The 20334-nt window shown below is 36.2% G+C and overlaps 1 protein-coding gene across 8 annotated transcripts in view; it reads left to right on the forward strand.

Annotated features, from left to right (window-relative positions):
- The window catches only part of NFIB (nuclear factor I B), a 235151-nt gene that overhangs the window by 127479 nt on the left and 87338 nt on the right, over positions 1 to 20334 (forward strand). For all 8 annotated transcript variants that reach the window (XM_037061955.1, XM_037061953.1, XM_037061956.1 and 5 more), the window contains exon 3: positions 10465 to 10518. In XM_037061955.1, the coding sequence (XP_036917850.1) occupies positions 10465 to 10518 (54 nt within the window). The remainder of the gene's footprint in view (positions 1 to 10464; positions 10519 to 20334) is intronic.

Raw genomic sequence — 20334 nt, forward strand, 5'->3', positions numbered from 1 at the left:
TTGCTATCTCCTCATTTGTTTCCTCATTTTATCCTTTTTCAAAATTGTTAGTTCACATGATGTATTATTCAGGTACTTGTATTCCTGGTAAATTAGCTTTTGCCTTGAAAACATAGGGACAGAAGTTCTTTGAACCACTTATCAAGGAACTGCTGGGACATTTGATGCCATTACCTGGCACGTCAGCAGGCTTCCTGCTTCATCAAGTGACTTCTCTGACTTTTCCCTCCAATGTTATGAGGAAACAAAAGCAGTAATGAGTATGTGGTGTACAGATCTACTTTACTTTGGTAGAAAGTGCATTATCTGTTTCTTATTCTATTACTCTGCTCATTATTATGTGCCTTTGATTAAATATATGCATTTGTTTTTATATAGCTATATCATCATGATTTAAGAACCATGATTTAATAATAAAGCAAGGGTCAGTTATTAATTATATATGTATAACTAATGGGGTATGTAAAAAACCCATTCAATTCTTGTCTCTAAACTCATAATGATTTTAAAAGAATGTTTTAATAATTTGGCAGAATAACTTTGACCTCATGTAATGAAGAAATCTATTCCAGTAAAAAATTTCTTTTTAGGCACACATGCATATGATAAAGTGAGCCCTGAAAAAATAGGAATATGACTTTTTGGTTATTGACTGAATCAGTCACTAAATTTGTATTTGTAGATAGGTTGCAGACACTTGAAAAATAGAATATTTGTACATAGTAATATGGTTGGCATCAATGAGCATGTATTTATAATTTGAGGAAGATGAAAAGTGTTTTAAGTGATATCAGCCATCAAGGTCTTATTCACTGGTAAATAGTGCTCAGTTATTTAACAAGTGCTGATTGAACGTATGTGCCAGGAATTATGCTAGACAATGAATCAGACTAACCTGTCTCTTAACCCCATGAACTTTACAGTTCAGCAGGAGAGCTGGACGCCAATCGAGTCCTTTAATTAGCCGTGTTATTAGTATTTTCAAAGGGATGTATAGAGTGCAAACAGAGGGACTCACTAGGTGGGTTCTTCAGTGGGGGGGGGATTAAACCTTAAAGAATATTAAAAGAAAATTTTAGCCTTTCCCCACTAATACTTGAGCATATTTTTACCGTTGCATGAAGTTGTTTTTTCTCTTAATCCTGTTGGAAATGACTGAGGCTTAAAAATTCTTACCTTCTTCTTATTCAGAACCACTGATTCAGGCATGAAGTGGTTTCCTAAGGGCCAGAGTCCAAGTGGTTGGCAGTTGCTTAATGGAACCCAGGAGATCTGACTGTTCAGACAGTTTTGAGAAAACATGTTCCCTGAGAAGAAGGATGGCCAATGAAATATTAGAAAGTCTTGTGTCTGGTTTTAATCTAGATATCTAACATTCTATCAAGTTTTAGAGAGATACAAGAAATGACACAGCACAAAAGGGCCATGTGTACCCAGGGGTGTGTTATGTGTAGGATTTAGAATAATGCATGAAGACCCCAGGACAAAATAAAGCAGATAAGTAAGTGACTGTGCCAGCCAGTATAATAAGTCCTGTTAAGGACTTCGGACGTAAAAAGGTATTTTCATGCTTTCCTTTTAAGAGAAAGACTAACAGGATCGTAAACATTGCATTTGGTTTATGTTGAAATTTTGCATTGATTTTTCAATTTGCCTCCAAAATTATGTTCTTGAGTCTGATGACATTCTGGTTTTCATTTCCAGATTCATATTTCACCAGCATTCTCTTTGCACTACATACCTTGCTATAAAATGCAGGTTTCTTGGTTTCCAAGAAAAAAATTATATTACATAGTATAGCTGAAATCCACAATGTCTCCCAGATGGGAAAGACAGAACATTCATCTCATCTTTTCCTACTGGATCTGGCTGAATTTTGGAAAAGATTTTCATTGTTTTCATGTGGCAGGGTGCATTGGCAAATTGCTCCCTAAAGCACGCAGTGGCGTGTTCATTTAATATTGTGAGATACAGGCAGTACTTATGAAAGGTTATAAATCTTACAACTCTCTTCAGAAACTTAAAATACAGCTGGAAATGTTTTGCTTCCAACAAACATGCAATCTTCATAAAATTGGAAAAGAAATGTTTTGAATAAATAATGTTTTGGTTTACTTCTCTCTAGTGTGAGAGCTGTTTTTTAGTCAAAAATCATACCATAAAACTCCTCCTTCCTCTACACTAACACACTTGCCTCTGTATTTATATTTTGCTGGTGCATTAAAAGAAAAAAATTTTTTTAAGTATGCCAGATTGCTTTGCCTTGTTTTTAAAGATAGAAAACTGGATTTGCTCCCAGGAACTCTTTCTTAACTAGGCCAGTTTAAAAACTAAACAAGGATTGAGTCAGTTAATTAATTTAAATGAGATTACAAATCAAAAACATATTACGCAATCTTGATTTAATTACCACATTTTATTTACTTAATTGAAAACACACTGTAGAAAGTTAGCAATCTGGGCAGTGACCAGTATGGTGTCCTTGCATTCCATAGGCTAAAGACTGAGAAAGCAAGGAGTGTAGGTGATCTTGGACATGACCTTTAGTTCACTCAATCCCTGGATCAGTGGAGTCATGGAACTTAATCTTAGGCCAGAGAGGTCAGATACGATTATCCCTGCTTTCATTTGTGGGTGGTTTGGTGCTAGTTAAGGAAGTGGTGCAAGCCTCTGGTCAGGGATCTTGGGAGGTTTACCATTTTTTGTGTGGGGTATTTTCATCTGCACTGGTCAGTAGTCCCTAGCAATGGATAGGTATGCTATTTCTCTTGGACAGGTATGTGATTTGTTTTTTTCTTAAATTTTAGTGGCCTGTGTTTTTCAGCTAATTCCTTGTGGAAAAACTGTGGTCTTGATCCCAAAGAAATTCTTATTTTAATACTTGACATATGATGTTGAGCAAAAAAATGAAGTGGCTCTTTAAAATACAGTTTAGTAATAGATCTAGATGGAATGTATAAGGATGAGATAGAAAATGCATTACATATCTGCTCTTTAGTTCTATGTTTTTCTTTGGTTAATTAAGTTACTTTATCTGTTAGGAGACTGAAATAGGAACATCCTTTAAAATTATGAATTTCGCCATATCAAATGTGTGTTTAAAAAATCAATGATAACCAATAGAAAGGGCGATCTAAAAGTCTGTGCCTTCTGATGGGAAATAATATATATGAAAAAGCATGGTGTAGGAAGTCACGTCTCCACAATATTATTTTGGTCCTGCCAAAAGTATTCAGGAAGGTTTGATTTCTCTTCCTGCTCAGAACTGCATTTAGGGAAAGGAGTACAGATTCAACACAGATATGTAAAGGACTCCATTAAGAAAGTGACAGAGTCAGTGCTTCCCATGGTTAGCTGGCTAACCAAGTTTTGCAATGAAGTGGATGCCATGTAATGTGATGTCTTTTTGAGAAGAAACAGACAGACAGAAATAGAAGCAGAGAGAAGAGACAGGGAGATAGGAGAGAGAGAGGGCAAGTGCGTTTTCCTACACATTTATATGCTAATATGAGACAAGGAAAGTACTCAGTCTTCCCATGTTCTTTCTTTGTGTTATTCTAATAAATATTTAATAGAGGAAAAAGAAAACATTGTAAAACTATAGGTTTGTGTTACTCCAGTGAAAGAAGCAGTCCTCCATTAAAACTGAGCCGTATAGTGTTTTAACTGTGCTCGAGAAAAATATGGTAAATTATGTAATCAGAATTGTGATTACATAAAGCTAACTCACAATAAATCCAAATCAGTCATTGTAGAGAGTAAACTGCCAAGAGTGAGGCAGACAGAGGGAAGTGGAAGAAGAGAATGAGCTTTGCCCACGGAGAATAGTTTTCTCCCCCTTTGCTATAAAAAGGTGGATGTTTTCGCCTTACTTTTTTGTGTCTCTGTTATGAAGTGCATGCATTTGTGTCCCTTCCCTCAAGTTTTTGTCTCTTACATCTTGACTTTTCTCATTTCTAAGTGATTCTTTCTGGCATGCTATATTTTTATTTAATTTGTAAAAATACACTATTTTAGTATGTTGATAATTAAAAATGTTTTGGAGAGAAAGAAGGGAACTAACGTAAGCCTTTAAAAAATCCCATATTTTTTAGTTGACAATGGACTGTTTCTTTACCTGCTTAAAGCAAAGGAATATGACAAAGGAGCCTTTTATCACATGATGACTAATTTTAGTTCTAGCAAGAGGCTATCTGTAGGTTAACAGGTTACAGTGTGGGTTTCATTTACTCTTTGATATCCTTGGATATAAAAGCTATATTGTTAAAGAATCATAGAATTTTAGAGCTAGAAGGGAACTGACAAGTAAGTTTATTCAGTTCTTTCTTTGCACCAAAATGACTATAAATTAAAATCATGCTTCTTAATTTTAGTTTTCCTGTTGATACTCAAGTCATGGTGTCAGAGAATAAAATGAATTCTTGGAATAAGTAGAAAGCCTGCTTATATATAAAGTTCATTAAAAGCTTCTTATCCTCTGGCTTGCACACTAGGGCCCTGCTTCGTAGACCCCCACCAAACATCTCTTCCCTTTGTAGAAGAGGACAAAAAATTAATCTGACTCATAAAAGTTCCTCCAATCTACTCCTGCCCATTTCCAAATACTCCTTCAGAAAGTCAGAGAGGAAAACTGAGCCTTACTTTAGGCTATGAGACCCAGCTTTGTGATTGTTCAGCTCTCCTCTTTCTTTGTCGTCACGTTTGTCTGTTTGACTTCTGATGTGTGTGTCTGATCAGAGGGGGCATGCCTAGTCTTTCTTCTTTGTGCACATCTGTGATTTACAGGCCAGTTGTTTTCTATTTGTTTGACTTCTTCTACTGAGTGTGCCGGGCACTATACCAAAGATTAGGACCATGGGACTAACTAAGGCAGCAACTCTCCCTTCATGTAGTCTGATTCTAAAAGGGAGGACTTCAAGGAAGAAAAAAGGGACACCATGTGCAAAGACTTGGGAGACAGCGGGGAACTGAAAGGCACAGGTATGATCCAGATGTTGGTAAGGGCCAGGACATGGTGCCTTGAATGGCATAGTAAGAATTTAGAATTTTTTTTTCTGTTGGTATTTGGAATGTACATATGAGTTTTAGCAGGGAAGTAGCTCAATTAGTTTTGGGTTTTAAAATGATCACCCTGGCCCTGGCTGGTGTAGCTCAGTGGATTGAGCACGGGCCTGCGAACCAGATGATCGTGGTTTGATTCCCAGTCAGGGCACATGCCTGGGTTGCAGGCCAGTTCCCAGCAGGGGACACACCAGAGGCAACCATACATTAATATTTCTCTCCCTCTCTCCTTCCCTTCCCCTCTAAAGATAAATAAATAAGATCTTTAAAAAAAATGATCACCCTGTTAGCAGAGTGGCGTATGTACTAGAAAGATACAAGATCTGTCTATTTTTCAAGACCCTGTTCCTAAGGTCACCTCCCTCTGATATCCTTTATTACATGCTCTGGCCTATCCATCCTGGGAAGAACCAGTTACTCCCTCTTGATATATACTCATTTATAGTACCTATTGCAGTATATTTTTTATTTGTACATTCTGTCTCTCTGAGTAGCCTCTGAGCTTCTAGAAGGCATAGAATTTTTATTATTCTTTTTAAAACAAAGTTTTAAAGGTCATTATTGTAAATTAAGTAGAAATTTAATACACATTTATGGAGAACCTATTATGTTCCAAACATCAGCCACTGGAATGTAGAAGGTGCTGCATAAATCTTACTGATTTTCATTTAACTGATGCTTACATCAATGACCTTCAAAAAATATTTCACAGTTTTGATGATCCACCCATATCAGATGATTGAGTTCACCCCCCCCAGAAAGTTAATACTCAGTCATAAACATTTAACAAGTCATTATTTATTATCTTATATATTTAACAAACATTTTACTGGACTCCCACCAAAGTATAAGTAAAACATTAGAATGTCCTTTGTTTAGTGGAGAGAATCCAAACTAAATTTGATTTAGACTTGGCCTCTCTTAAAAGCATCAATTGATGTATACACTTCTGTGATAATAATTACTGTTTCCAATGTAGGTGGAAAGAATAGCTGAAGTTCTTTTTTTTTTTTTTGGATTTGTGCAAAATGTTTTGAATGTATTGGCAAATGGTGGGAAGTTAGGGGAAGGTCAGGTTCCCAGACACATATAATCTGCTAAAACATCATTTGGCTTTGCATGGTTTTAAGATTGTGTCATAACCACTTAAAAGATCATGTGTCTGAATGGGTGGCCCATGTAGAGAACATACATGTTAATAGTTGCCATTTAACTTTGGACAAGCCATTTAGATCATGGAAGTATCCCAGGATCTTCTATAAAATTGTCTCACTAGGGAAATCTGGTTGCTTCTTAGGTGAAGTTTAGATATTAGAAACAGCGTAAGGAATTGGCCTCTTTTTAATAAGGAGTGGACAAAAGGATTGAAGAAAAGTTTGTATGGGTCACGTGACATTGTGAACTTTTTCTAATAAGTCTCTGGGGAATCTATGACCTAAAGGAGGAGGAATTGATTAAGTCCTAATTTAGTAATTAAGAAATTTAGAAATAGCTTCATTAACTCTTTTTTCCTAGAAGAAGAGGTATAATATGCCTGGTTTACATTTAAAAATAAAGACTGGAGAATATGATATTTTCATAAGTATGGAGTACAGAATGTACATATTTCAGTTCTACAGTATGTTCAGGAAACCAGAAAGGGATAAACAGGGACATAAAAAAAAACAGAAATTGAAATCAAGGACAACAAATTGAAGTGTGGAGCGGACGATGGGAGAATGGTTTAGGTCCACTGCCTTCCAGTCCTTTCTTACTTTTCTGCTGCACCAAAGTCTTCTTTCTAGACTGAAGGCCCAGTGTGCTGGTTGGCTCGTAGCCCCACTCTTACCCGTCTTCTTCCCCAAGATTTCAGTCTTATGGAAGGTGATTGCATCTGATGGCTGGTATCCACTGCTTTTTGAGCATGATAGCTTCTGAGATCTTCTTAACAGCAATAAGACTTCTCTGTTACGTGGGGAAGGGGACTACAGCATTGACATTGAATTCTCAGGAGGGCACACACTCAGCCTCTGTTCAATTGATTCACCAGTCAATTTTAGATGCTTGTCTTGGGATGAACAGAATTTAGTCACATCCCCTTTCTTTCTGAAAGTTAGTCCATTCAAGCTATTAATCATTTTTTATTTTTTTATTTTTTTAAAGATTTTATTTATTTATCTTTAGAGAGAAAGGGAAGGAGAGAAGGAGAGAAATACCAATGTATGGTTGCCTGTCATGAGTCCCCTGATGGGAACTGGCCTGCAACCCAGGCATGTGACTGGGAATCGAACCATGGTCCTTTGGTTCACAGGCCCACGCTCAATCCACTAAGCTATACCAGCCAGGGCTATTAATCATTTTTTAATGTGGCCTCTATGTTTAATATTACCTTTCAGTTACTGATTATGCAGAATGTGTCTAGCCAGTGCTTGATGCTTTCTATAATAAAGTCTTTGCAATAATTCTATAACATAGATAGTATTACATTTTTCAAGGTCAAGACCCCAAAGCTCTAAGAGTTAAGCTCTAAGAGTTGTACAAGATCACACTACAGGTGAGGGACAGAGGTAGGATTCACTATAACATATCAAACACACATGCACAGGACTTGAGCACATGATGGAAATGGTTAAATAAAACCTTTGGGTAGAGAGTAATTTGTCCTGGGTGGTGAATTAGGAGGGATTTAGATGTGAATAATTCCTTCTCTGAGGATAACCTTAATAGCAGTTCATTTTTGGTTTCTCTGTCAACTATGACTTCTTGGTTACTTATTTCTAGCATTTGGAATTAAGTGACTGATGTAAGGTGACATAAGGGTTAAGAGTAGACAATAATGTTAGAATTTATAGCCTGAAAAGTGTTTTCTAGCTCTCTCCCTGAGAGGGTTCCCCTCTGTGTTTGGGGGAGCCAGTATCTGCCCTTCTACCTCGAGAGAAGGCACAGACTTTGGAGTGTAAGGGAAAATCTGCCATTGTGTGCTAGTAAATGCCCAGTTATTTTTGTAAGTGGGATTCTCATTAAAAGCTAGTATGCAAATCAAATTTAGGATATACTGCAGATCACCTTCAAATGCTTGTGATGTTTTTAGTAATTATATTTTTTCAGTGGAAGAGGTTGGTCTGCAATTGTTGGAAATTGGGGAAGAAGGATAACTTACGGTAGAAGAGAATAGGGTTTCCCAGGTGGGATGTTGTGTCACGGGAGGTGCCATTGTTCCAATGGAATACTTTCTAAGGAATGGAAGAGACCTCCATTCTTTACTCCAATGAACTAAATTTTAGCAACCAGTAGTTGGGAAAGAGCTTTGTGATGCCATTTTGAAGTTGACTTAAGTAAACATGCCAAGGCTTATGTAGGGTCTATAACTCCTATCCTCTGATGATAACCCTGACCTTAACCTGCCTCATGATGTGTTATTGTGGAGGTGGCATTAGCCGCCCTGAGAGATGCATTAGACCTCCATAAACGTGAAACAGCTTGAGAGGGAAAAAGAAGACATGGTCAGGGAGTGTGCTAACACGCATAAATTGGAGCTCCTTAAAATGTTAGACTCACTTGAGAAATTGAACTCCAATGTAGTATCGATACCAAGGGTCATTTGTCAGAGGAACTCAAGGCAGAAATAGCTGAGGTTGTAGCAAAATATGATTTATCACTTTTCTGTGATGAGTACCATGCTCCATGCCTGGAAAGTGGTCAATATTGTACCATCTTTTATAGGAATGTAGAAAAAGATTGATCTCTCAAGTTGTAAATCACAGAATTGTGACTCAATTTCAGAAAAAGTAATAGAATAATTGGGAGATGAGGGAGAAACTTTTTGGGAGAGTATCCACATCTCTGAACTATCTGCAGTTGGCCCTAGCCAGAATTCAACTTGCAGGACTAATCTGTACCAGTTTTCTTTTACTTCCATTTTGGGAAATCAAAATAATTGGCAGATAATGCGGGAATCACTAAATATACTTGCTAAGACTACATGAAAACTATTCTAGAGCAAAATGAAAATGACAATTAAGGAAATGTAATAAAGGGGTAAAGTGTGATCTCAGCATTAAATCTAATTAGCAGGCAAGAGGCAAAGGGCAGAGGTAAATAGCCAAGTTTCATACAGAAAGAAACTCCCGGGATGTCCTTGCATCAAATAGTAGAAGCAGCAGTTGCAGTATGTTGATCTCTTAAGTGGAAGAGCAGAATAACTCTGCTGAAAAAAACAACATAAGATTTTTCTGCTTAAATAATACTGGATGCCTGTTTTGGCTTTGGCACAGAGGCAAGGTTTTAGGGAGGAGACAGGCAGGTCTTTGCCCACCTATCAAATTTTGTTGAAATTTACTAGCAAGTTCAAAATTGCCTTTCCTAGACAAGCAAAGGAGGCTGCTGAATCAGAGCTGTCCATTTCCGTGGCATTCACTGAAAGCCTTGTGCATCACAGCCAATGAATGGCACACTGAGGAAGATACAGAGGGAGTAGACAGAATCTCGACCTCTGCTTAAGAGCATGTCATTTAGTTGGGGAGACAAAACTTAAATACTAGAACCAAAGAAAATTACAAAGAGATGTGCAAGTAAGAGTATAATAATATGGGGCAAATGACACAGATAAATGCAGGGGGGACATTCAGGAAAGAGAAGTGAGGAAAACACAAAAACAGGATGGGGTTAGTTAGGGAGGACGTGTTGCCTAACAGCAGTGTAGCCTTCACATTCCTTTCTGCAGCATTGATGAGGAATAACGTGGATAGGAAATTCAGATAGACGGCATTGATCCTCTTCCCCCTTATCTGTAGAGTCTCTCTGTCTGTCACAGAGGGAAATTAAATTGATCCAACAATTTGCTCTCCACAAAGCCATGTTGGTTTCTACCTAGTAATTTGTGCTTTTCTTGGTGTTTGCAAATCGATGGCTATTATGGGATGCAGACAAATCTGGGCCTGGATCCAGTAGGTTGAGAGATTATTGGTGTGGGTATGTGTGTATGCACATGAAATCCTAGAAAAATGGATTCTCATTTCTGTGTATGTGAATCATTGAGTAAAAAGATTTTCAGGTTTTTAGAGCATGTTTAATTACACTCAAGTTGCATTTTTAGTGGATTTACCTGCTGTATTTTTATTGCTAATGACAGGCCAAACCTGCAAACCACCTTTCTTACCAGACCTTTTGTTTCAAAAAAGCCTTGCTCTGTCTACCCCAGAAATCTTATAGATCTGTACTTTTTTCCCTTTTGACATAGAAATATGTATAGACATTCATCTAGTTTGATAAATAAAATTGTGCCGCTGAAAGGCTTGGGAAAGTATGCTGTATTTAAACACTCAACCTCATTGTTCTACCTAAAAAAATTAAAGTCCTTTTGAGGATTGTGAAATCCTTTCAAAACAAATTAAAAATAAAACATTTTCTGTGATTTCTTTACAGATTCTGGACAATCAGGAAGTCCAAGCCACAATGATCCTGCCAAGAATCCTCCAGGTAAATATGCGTTCCAGGACGTTTGCAATCTGACATTGTTGAGAACAAAGGTACTACTGTATAGATAAACACCCCGTCATTGGTCAGCTGCCTACTTTGTCCTGGCAGGCAGGTATGATCAGGACAAGATGTGATTCTGTTTAGGCCCTTCACAGGGGCAAATGCCTCCACATTGGCGTCATCAGTATTTACGTAATCACCAGAGTTTTAATTTTTTTCGTGTTTCTTTGAAAATGAATATGCATGTATTTTACTTGTGTGCCTTTCAGTTCCTAAAAGTCATTGCTGTTGGAAAAGTCAAAAGAACTTTTAATCTTTCTTTTAAAATATACAAGAAAAAGTAAAAATTCCCATACTCTTATTATAGGGGGTTGTGATGGTGGTTGGCTATGTTTTCACTCACGGAATTTTCACAAACGAGTTTTTATTTCATAAGCTTTTTACTGGATTCCCAGAATCAGGAAATAATGAAAGTAGGACTTTTCCTTTAGTCTAATGTATACCAAGTATCCTCTTTATTTTCAGGAGTTGTTCCAGTTCTGAAAATGGGCTTTTACAAATTGGCTGTCTTCGTGGTTTTGTTGCTGCTAAATCTAAACATACAGAATTTTGATAATCGATTTAGGAGGAGTATCTTTTCACATGAAATAAAACTAGTACAAAGAAGATTTTCTAATATTTCAGTATCATAAAAATTTTAATTGTATCTGTAACTTTGGTAAAAGAGAGCTCTAACAATAAACTAACAAAAACAACAAACACCAAAACAAACAAAAAATCCAAACTAACTGCACATTCCCTCTACCTCCCCAAGTAATTACATCCGTATTTTCATGGAAAATAAACCAAAACATTTATAAAAAGTAACAGTAAAAGTTTCTTCAGGTAGACTTAATTTTAGGTCCTTAATTATTTGATTTTCCTTGTCATAACACTTTACTGATGTGAGGCTGAAGAACCCCAGAACTACGAGAAAAATATGTCAGACCAGTTTTGTTTTCAGTGATGTTGGAAGATGCAGGCAGTAAATAATTGAATAAAAATGCAAAGTCAAAACAATACATTTTCTTTCACAGTTACTGTATTTTTATCTTAGAAAAATTATTTTTTACAACTCTGTATTAACTAACTGTATCATACAGAATCATATTGTTTAACAAAAATAGTATATGCTTCAAAGATTAAAAAGTTGTAATTCAATATAGATTTAAAAATGTATACCAAGTTGATTTTTTTACTTTCATCAAAATCTTTTAATATTATTACAAATTGATAACAAGCCATTTACAAAACTAAACAATTTTAAATGTAAAATTCAGTTATTTTACTTTTTATGTCCAAGTACTTAGAATCAAAAAGAAAAACTATTTAGAATATAGTGCATTTTGTCAGAAATTTTCTGAAGTTGAGAAGATTTCATTAGCTTATAATGTCTTTTAAATTTCTTCTTTTTAACCAACTAATATTTTGTCTGTGTGGCACGACAGCCAAAAGTGAATTGTGTCCAAACATTTTTTTAAAGCTTCCTCACTCGTTTTATAAAGAATGAGAAGGGGGAAAAAACCCTTCACTAGAAAAAGAGTTGGCAAGTATTTTAAGTTAGACTGAATAAAGGATATGATTTTTCCATTCAAATGACAGCTTGATTTGAAATTAATAAAGCTGTTATTGTTTGAAATACATCTCTGAGCATGTACAGAAAGAATGATGCTCACTTGAAATGTTCTTTACTTGAGCTGAACAAATGCTTGAATAGTTGCCGTGATGTCGGAATTTGATTTTTCAGTATTTGTCAAGGAGTGTGGTCACCTTTTTCTTTTGCTTCATTCAGGGTAGCGTCTCTTAATTTATGTTTGCATATAATATGGCAAACACAAACAGTCAAATCGAAATTTTTTTCTTTTAAATTCTTTTTTGGAAATTGAGCCTTTTTGAGAACTATGTTCTAAAACTGGGATGTTGAATATTGTATAAACATAAATTATATATTGATTACCAGTTTTCAGAGTTAGAATGTAGTAAAACATATATGATACCAAAATTAAATGGGATATAATTAGAATTTTCTTTGATGATTCAGAAGCATTCTATCATTTCAATATACTTTGTGTATATCATTAGATTACCTAATTAACCATAGAGATTATTAAGGGATTGTGTTTGATGAAATTAAGAATTTATTTTGTAATACCTTGAAGTAAATCAAGCTATTAGGAACATAGATTAGTTTCTAACTTGAAATATGAAAAATCAGAGCTTACTAAGGTTTTTGTAATACAGTTAATTGAAATAAATTATACTTACTATTAAAAGGTCTTTTCATAAGTATAATCATGGCTGGTATTTTAGAGGGTCATTTATCATGAGGAGCCCCTTTTCCTCTCTGTATTCTGACCTTGGCTGAAATGTGAAATCTCCAAAGTTGAATTTTAATATCTGCAGAAGGTAGAATCCATTTATGGGCAAATTCAAAACCCACTATCCATAAGCATTGAAATAATCAGATCCCTTGGCTGCTTGTAACAAAGAATTAAAGTTTTGAAAAAACGTCACCTCGATTGCTAAACACTTTCTTAGCACTGGCAGCTTTCCCCTGGGAGATGTGCAACCCCTGGCGATTGCTCCCATCTATTCCTGGGTTCATTTCCTAACAGGTTGGGAAGAGATGACAAAAATTCAAGCCCTTTTGGAGATAAAGGCTCTCTGAAATCTATCCCCCAGTCTTTACACGAGGGTGGAATGCTATCCACTCATCCTGTAAATGCAGATTCGTATGTCTCCCCACAAACTGAACACGCCTTCTGGCTTGGCTCTTCTCCAGCATTGTATTTGACTGTCTGACATGGAGACCACTCTCTTGCTGATTCCTCTGAACTTCTGAACTTCCAAACTGTAGTGGGCCTTTAGTTTTGAACTTGTCTTTTTTGACTGGAGTAGGAACTCAGTGGGCAAACTAAGCACAAAGGTTCAAAAGCAACACATTTTGGGGAGGAGGGATACTTGATATTTGTTATTTTAAAAAGCATTTAAGTCGTTTTTATTATTTTAAAATGCATTTAAATAACCTTTATGGCATTTCCTTATAGTATTTGCGATTTAATATTTGTTTTTATTCTGTGTTACCTGATGGGAATGGGCCCTATAATACTTTCGGGGCTAAGGTGCTCTAAAGCTTCGATGGTGCCCAAGAACATGATGTTACTGTGGTTAAAAAGCACGAGGTCACTTCCTTTTCTATAATGCACATTTCCCTTGTTTATGGTAGATGCAAAAGTTTTATATGTGTATGGGTATTTATTTTGAATATCAGAATAACCCCTTGTAAGCAAAAGAATGGTAAGAGCCCTCTGTCCACACTAGAAAACAATTGTGCATCGAATGAGGGTAAAACCATTAATTTATGGGCTTAGATTCAGATCCAATTTTATTTTATGTTTTTAAGATTCTATTTATTTACTTGTATAGAGAGGGGAAGGGAAACATCAATTTGTGAGAGATACAGTGATCGGTTGCCTGTTGCACACCCACAGCTGGAGGACCTGGTCTGCAACCCAGGCATGTGCCCTGACTGGGAATAGAACTGGCAACCTTTTGGTTCACAAACCTGAGCTCAATCCACTGAGCCACACCAGCCAGAGCTAATTTTATTTTTAATAAGTAAAAACTCCACTGCCACTTTTAGGAAATGTGTGATTGGACTATTATCTTTTAAAGTTAGCTTTGACTTGCTCTAATATTTTATGTCTCTGCATTCGTTAGACTATGATCTTTTAGATTTCTCAATATCAGTCATTTGCCTAATGCTGGAATAATTAGTATCAAAGAAGAACAAGGCAATCTAGAAGTTAGATTTTGCCTGTAAGTCAGTTTGAAGCTGATACCTCATTTTGTAGTTCAGGAAGTCTGTGCTTTTGTGATGTGCTCTCACATGGCAGGAAATATAAGAAAGAAACATTAAATCCTAGAACAGGTTTTACAAATTTAATAATTTTAAATGTGTCAAGTATTCCAAGTATCATTAACCAGAGCTTTCTCACTTGGAATGACTATTCTACTTTTCTTTTGGGGGGGAAGTTTTGTAGGGTATGTGTGCCCTTTCGTGAGTTGGCTTTTGCATGTAGTCTGGCAAAACCTCTGGGAATCATTAGGATTATGTATTGGGTGCATATCAAATAGGCAATTTTACATCCCCTCTGGAACAAAAGTGGGACTGAGTATAAACAGCTGAAAATATTAAACAAGGAGTGTCTATTAACTGGAGCAATGTGTTTGCCTTGCACTTAAGAAATCTTTAAGTTATAAAAATTTTGAGGTTGATCTCTCCTAACCCTATTTAATAGACATGGAGAATGAAGCCAACAGAATGTAGCCATGAAACTGTGAAAGCAATGAAATAATTATTAAGGAAATGAGTTCAGCATCTGCAGTTTTAGTTGTTATCTGTTAGGAGCACTAGGGCCCATATTTGCTTAATTCTTCACTCCCCCCCAAATTTAGAATTTGGAACAAACATAATATTACTTTCTACTAGTTATAAAAATAATAAAATGTTTTCTTTCTTATTTGTATATGAAGGCAGATATATATACATAGGTCCTGAGGGATCTCATAGAGTGTGTTTTATCTTAGGAAATGGTGTTCAGAGTTAAAGAAAAGAGAAAATACACTTTATATTTTTTGAATTCACAGCCTGTTTACTCCTCAGTTAATAAGTTTATACTCATTCCTTCTCATATCCTCATTTATTGTATCTACCAAAATCAAGATGTTTTTCATGGGGAAAAATTCACTATTTCATGATACTTAGAAGTAATTTTAGACTTTGGCACTAAACAATATGCAGCAGACTGTAAACAGGCTTTCTATTCATAACAGTATAAATAGAAAGACACTGAAAGGATTGGTTAACTGTGGTGAGACCTGAAGTTGTAGGTAAAGCTTTTAAGTAATTTGAGAATGAGGTCTGTGCAAGTCAGTACTAAAATCAAAGCATTTTTTCCCTTCACAGATTTTGTTTCAGAAACATTTTTCTTCTTTATCCTCTGAGTTTTTTTGAAGGCATCACATTCAGTCAAGTTTTTCAATTTTCAAATTTACGATAGAATTCAGAATAAAGGAGAGGATGAGGGAAGTGTTTTCTTCACAAATTACCCTTAAGAAGCCAGAAGGGGACATAGCCCTCAGCTCCGTATTTCTACAGGCCGCATTATGGGTACTTGTGAATAACCCACTCTGCAAAGGTTAATTTACATAGCAGTTGGCACTATGCCCAGCCGTTACAGTGGTTCCAGCCTAATTATTTATAATATCTAATTTTGGAAAAAAGATAACTTAGTAATATCTTATAAGGTTATGAAAGAAGATTTTTGCATACTTCCCCAATCACCCACCCTATTAGGCAATGTGTATTAACTGTGTGTCCACTGGTTACTGGGTTCCGAATTGAATATTACATTCCAGGAGACAGCATGTGGGTCACTTTATGTTGAGTCAGCTCAGTAAGGATAGAGACAGTCCTTTGCTCCTGGGGAATTGGGAATGTAAACCATCCTACACCAAGAACAATAAACAATCTAGAAAGAGCTGTGTATAGATGGATTATTCAGCCAACAGATACTTAATAGGCATCTATTGTGTGTATGGTGTTAGAGTAGATGCTGTAGAAGATAAAAGCATGAGTTATACATGAGCCTTGCTGTCCCCAAACTTTTCTGTTCATAAATATATACACTATGTTTTACACACACACACACACACACACACACACACACAGAGGGCTTGGCAAAAGTAGACTGCCAGTTGTTTGTATGGAGAATAATACAATATTTAATAATAACACAAGAATAAACTGTATTTCACATGCTCACAATTGTAAACCCACTTTTGCCCTATGCTGTGTGTGTATAAGTGTGTGTTTGTATGTATATGTATGTATGTATGTGTATATGCATGTGTATATGTGTATATATATGTATGTGTCTAAATATTATTTTAGTGAATACAACTGAAGGGTCATAGGAGTTCAAAGTTACAAAATACTGTCTCCAGTCATTGTAGGGAACATGGTGGTGTAAGAGCATGAACTTTGGAAGTAAATTGCTCCCTGGATCAAGGCTCCATGTTTTACAATAATCATTAGGGCCGTGCAGTGCCTGAGCAAACCAGACAGGTGCTTTGGGATTTAGTACAGTCAGTATGTCCAGGCCAGTTGTAAGCATCAGCTGGGAGAGCATACCTGGCGAGTAGTGGGGGCTTGATAAAGGTGAGGACTTTTTATCCCACTTTCTCCTCCAGCTGGACTGATCAAGAAGACTTCCTGTAGGAAGTATCTTGGATGTGCAACCAGAGAAATGTGTTAGATTTTTACCCTGCACTCCTCTAAAGAATTAAAATGGCATAGACAATGTTACGAATCAAGACAAAATGCATTAGGTTAGGTTGAAGATGATAAAAAAGAGGCAAAAGAAATAGACTTTCTCAAGTCTCAGGGTGAAATAGAATTGTAATTTTTAGATCCTCAGTTTTGTTCTAAGCCTTGTGACATCTAAGGACATGTGGAATGAAATTTCGTTACAGGTTTTAATAGCGATATCAGAAATAGTACAAATGTGTCATTACAGATTGCTTTTCCGGGCAAGACTTTATCTCTGAGTGCCTTGTATTAACATTGTATAAATATTTTTCTCACTTGCCTTTCCATTACTACCTTCTGAAGCCACCAAGTTTTCTGTCTCCATTGAAAAATTTTTCTGTTCCTTACTCTTTCTGATCATCTCCATATATCTTCCTTATTTGATGTATTTCATCCTAACAACTTATTTCTTATCTTGTTTTTTTTAAGCATCCCTGTCCCTCATTCAGATAACCCCCTTTAACTAAATGTTCCATCTTTCTTTTTTTTTCATGACATGACACAAATGACACTAAAATTTCTTCTTGACTTTTCCTGCAACTGGGTTTCTGTTCTGACAGAAATTATTTTCATTAAATTTATGACTTTTTACCATCAGAGTCCAGTGGTTCCTTTCCATTCTATTACTGCTTCCATATTTTGAGCATTAATTTGATTTAGTTGATGATGCTTTATTGAAAACTTTTTTCTTACTTAAAAAATTATTTTATTGTAGTGAGAACACTTACCATGCAATCTACCCTGTTAAAGTTTAAAGTATGTAATATGTTATTGTTGACTATAGTTACAATGTTGTACAGCAGATCTCTAGAGCTTATTCACCTTGTACAACTGAAACTTCATGCATGTTGATTCGCAGCTCCCTGTTTCCCCTTGCCCCAGTCCTTGGTAACCACCATTCCACCCTTTGAATCTATGAATTTCACTGTTTTTTGTACCTCCCAAAAGTGGAATCATGCAGGATCTGTTCTTCTATGACTGGCTTATCTCACTTAACATAATATCCTTAAGGTTCATCTATGTTTTTACATACTACAAAGTTACTTTTTTTGGTAAAAGCAAAATACTATTCTACTCTATGTATATACCATCTTTTCTTCATCTGTTCGTCTGTTAGTGGGTGTTTAGTTTGTTTCCACCTCTTGGCTCTTGTGAACAGTGGTGCAGTGAACATGGGACTGTGAGTATCTCTTCCAGATCCTCATTTCAGTTGTTTTGGATAAAACTCGAGGAGTGGGGTTGCTGGATCACATGGTAGTTCTGTTCTCAATTTTTTGAGGAACTCTCATACCGTTTTGCACAGCGGCGACACCATGTTGTGTTCCTTCTAGCTGCATGCAAGGATTCCAGTTTCTCCACATCATCCGCTGCATTGGTTGACTCACTTGTCTTTTGATCACAGTCCTCCTGACAGGAATGAGATCGTATCTCAGCATGTTTGAGTTGCATTTCCTGATGACTGGTCACATGGAACCTTTGAAAATATACCTGTTGGCCATTTATATGTCATCTTTGGATAAAAGTCCATTTTATTTCAGATTATTAGTTACTTATTTTTATTATTGTCACTTGCTATTAAGTTTAGGAGCTGCTTATAATTTTGGAGATTAACCCCTATTAGATGTATGGTTTGCAGCTGTCTTCTGTCATTGCAGAGGTTGTATGCTGTTTGTTTCCTTTGCTGCGTGGATGCTTTTTAATTTGATGTGACCCCACCTGCTTATTTTTGCTTTTGTTTTGGTAGTCCAAAAGGCCATTTTCTGGTAGTCCAGGAAACTTTGCGTTTTGTTTTTCTTTGTGAATTTTAGGTACAATCACTTTTTAAAATTAATGTTATTGGTGTGACTTAATAAGATCATATAGGTTTCAAGTGTGAATGTCTGTGATATATCATCTGTATATAGTGTTGTGTGCTCATCACTGAAAGTCACATCATCTTCTGTCACCATGTATTTGGCCCCCTTTACCCATTAGTCCCCCCCACCCCCGCACCTTCTTTCCTCTAGTAGCCACCTTACTGTTGTCTGGGTCTATCAGTTTCAGCTTTATATCCCACATATGAGAGAAATCATATGGTTCTTAGGTTTTTCAGACTGACTTATTTTGCACAGCATAATGTTCTTAAGATCCACCCATGTTGTCACAAATGGCAGTATTTCATCTTTTTTATGACTGAGTAGTGTTCCATATTATACATTGTACCACATCTTATTTATCCAATCTGCTATCAAAGGACACTTTGATTGTCACCATGTCTTGGCTATTGTGAAAAATGCTGCAATGAACATAAGGGTCATATATCTTTGCAAATAAATGTTTTCAAGCTTTTTCAGATAAACACCAGAAGAGGGGTTGCTGGGTTATATGGTAACTCTTTTCTAATTTTTTTGAGGAGCCACCATACAGTTTTCCATAGTGGCTGTACCAGTTTACATTCCAACCAGCAGTGAATGAGGGTTCCTTTTTCTCCACAACCTCTCCAGCACTTGTTATCACTTGTCTTGTTCATAATAGTCATTCTAATGATGTGAGGTGGTATCTCATTGTAGTTTTGATTTGCATTTCTCTAATAGCAGAGTTGAGGATCTTTTCATATATTTGTTAGCCATTTGTATGTCCTCTTCAGGGAAGTGTCTGTTCAGATCCTCTGTCCATTTTTTAATTGGATTGTTTGCTTGGTGTTGAGTTGTATGAGTTCTTTATAGATTTTGGATATTAACACTTTGTGAGAGCTGTTTTCTTGCAAATATCTTATCCCATTTGATTGGTTGCCTTTTTGTTTTGCTGTCAGTTTCTTTTGCTGCACAGAAACTTTGTAGTTTGAAATAGTCCAATTCATTTATTTTTGCCTTTACTTTTCTTGCCTTTGGGATCAAATTCATAAAATGTTCTCTATGATCAAGGCCCATAAGTTTAAACCCTAAACAGCCAAAGCAATCCTGAGAAAATAGAACTAAACTGGAGGTATCACACTACTTGACTTCAAAATATACTATAGAGCTATGATAATCAAAACAGCATGGTATTGGCAGAAGAAGAGACACAAAAATTAATGGAACAGAATTGAGGGTCCGGAAATAAAGCTGCATGCATATGGACAAAAAAAATTAACAAAAGATCCCAAAACACACAGTGGAGAAAAAAAAGCTTTTTCAATAAATGGTGCTGGGAAAATTGGAAAGACACATGCAAAAGAATGAAACTAGATTATAGGTTGTCCCCATGTACAAAAATTAATTTAAATGGATCAAAGACCTAAATATAAGACCTGAAACAATAATTTATGGCCACTTTTTGTTATTCCTGGATATATACCTTTGGAACAGATCTCTCTTCTAGTGTTCCAGACCCATGTGCTCAGTGACTTTCGGGGCCAGTCTTCCTCTGTGTCCCATGATGACTCA

Source organism: Sturnira hondurensis, unplaced genomic scaffold (genome assembly GCF_014824575.4).
Source record: "Sturnira hondurensis isolate 20B ecotype Veracruz unplaced genomic scaffold, ASM1482457v3 Scaffold0013559, whole genome shotgun sequence".
Lineage (NCBI taxonomy): Eukaryota > Metazoa > Chordata > Mammalia > Chiroptera > Phyllostomidae > Sturnira > Sturnira hondurensis.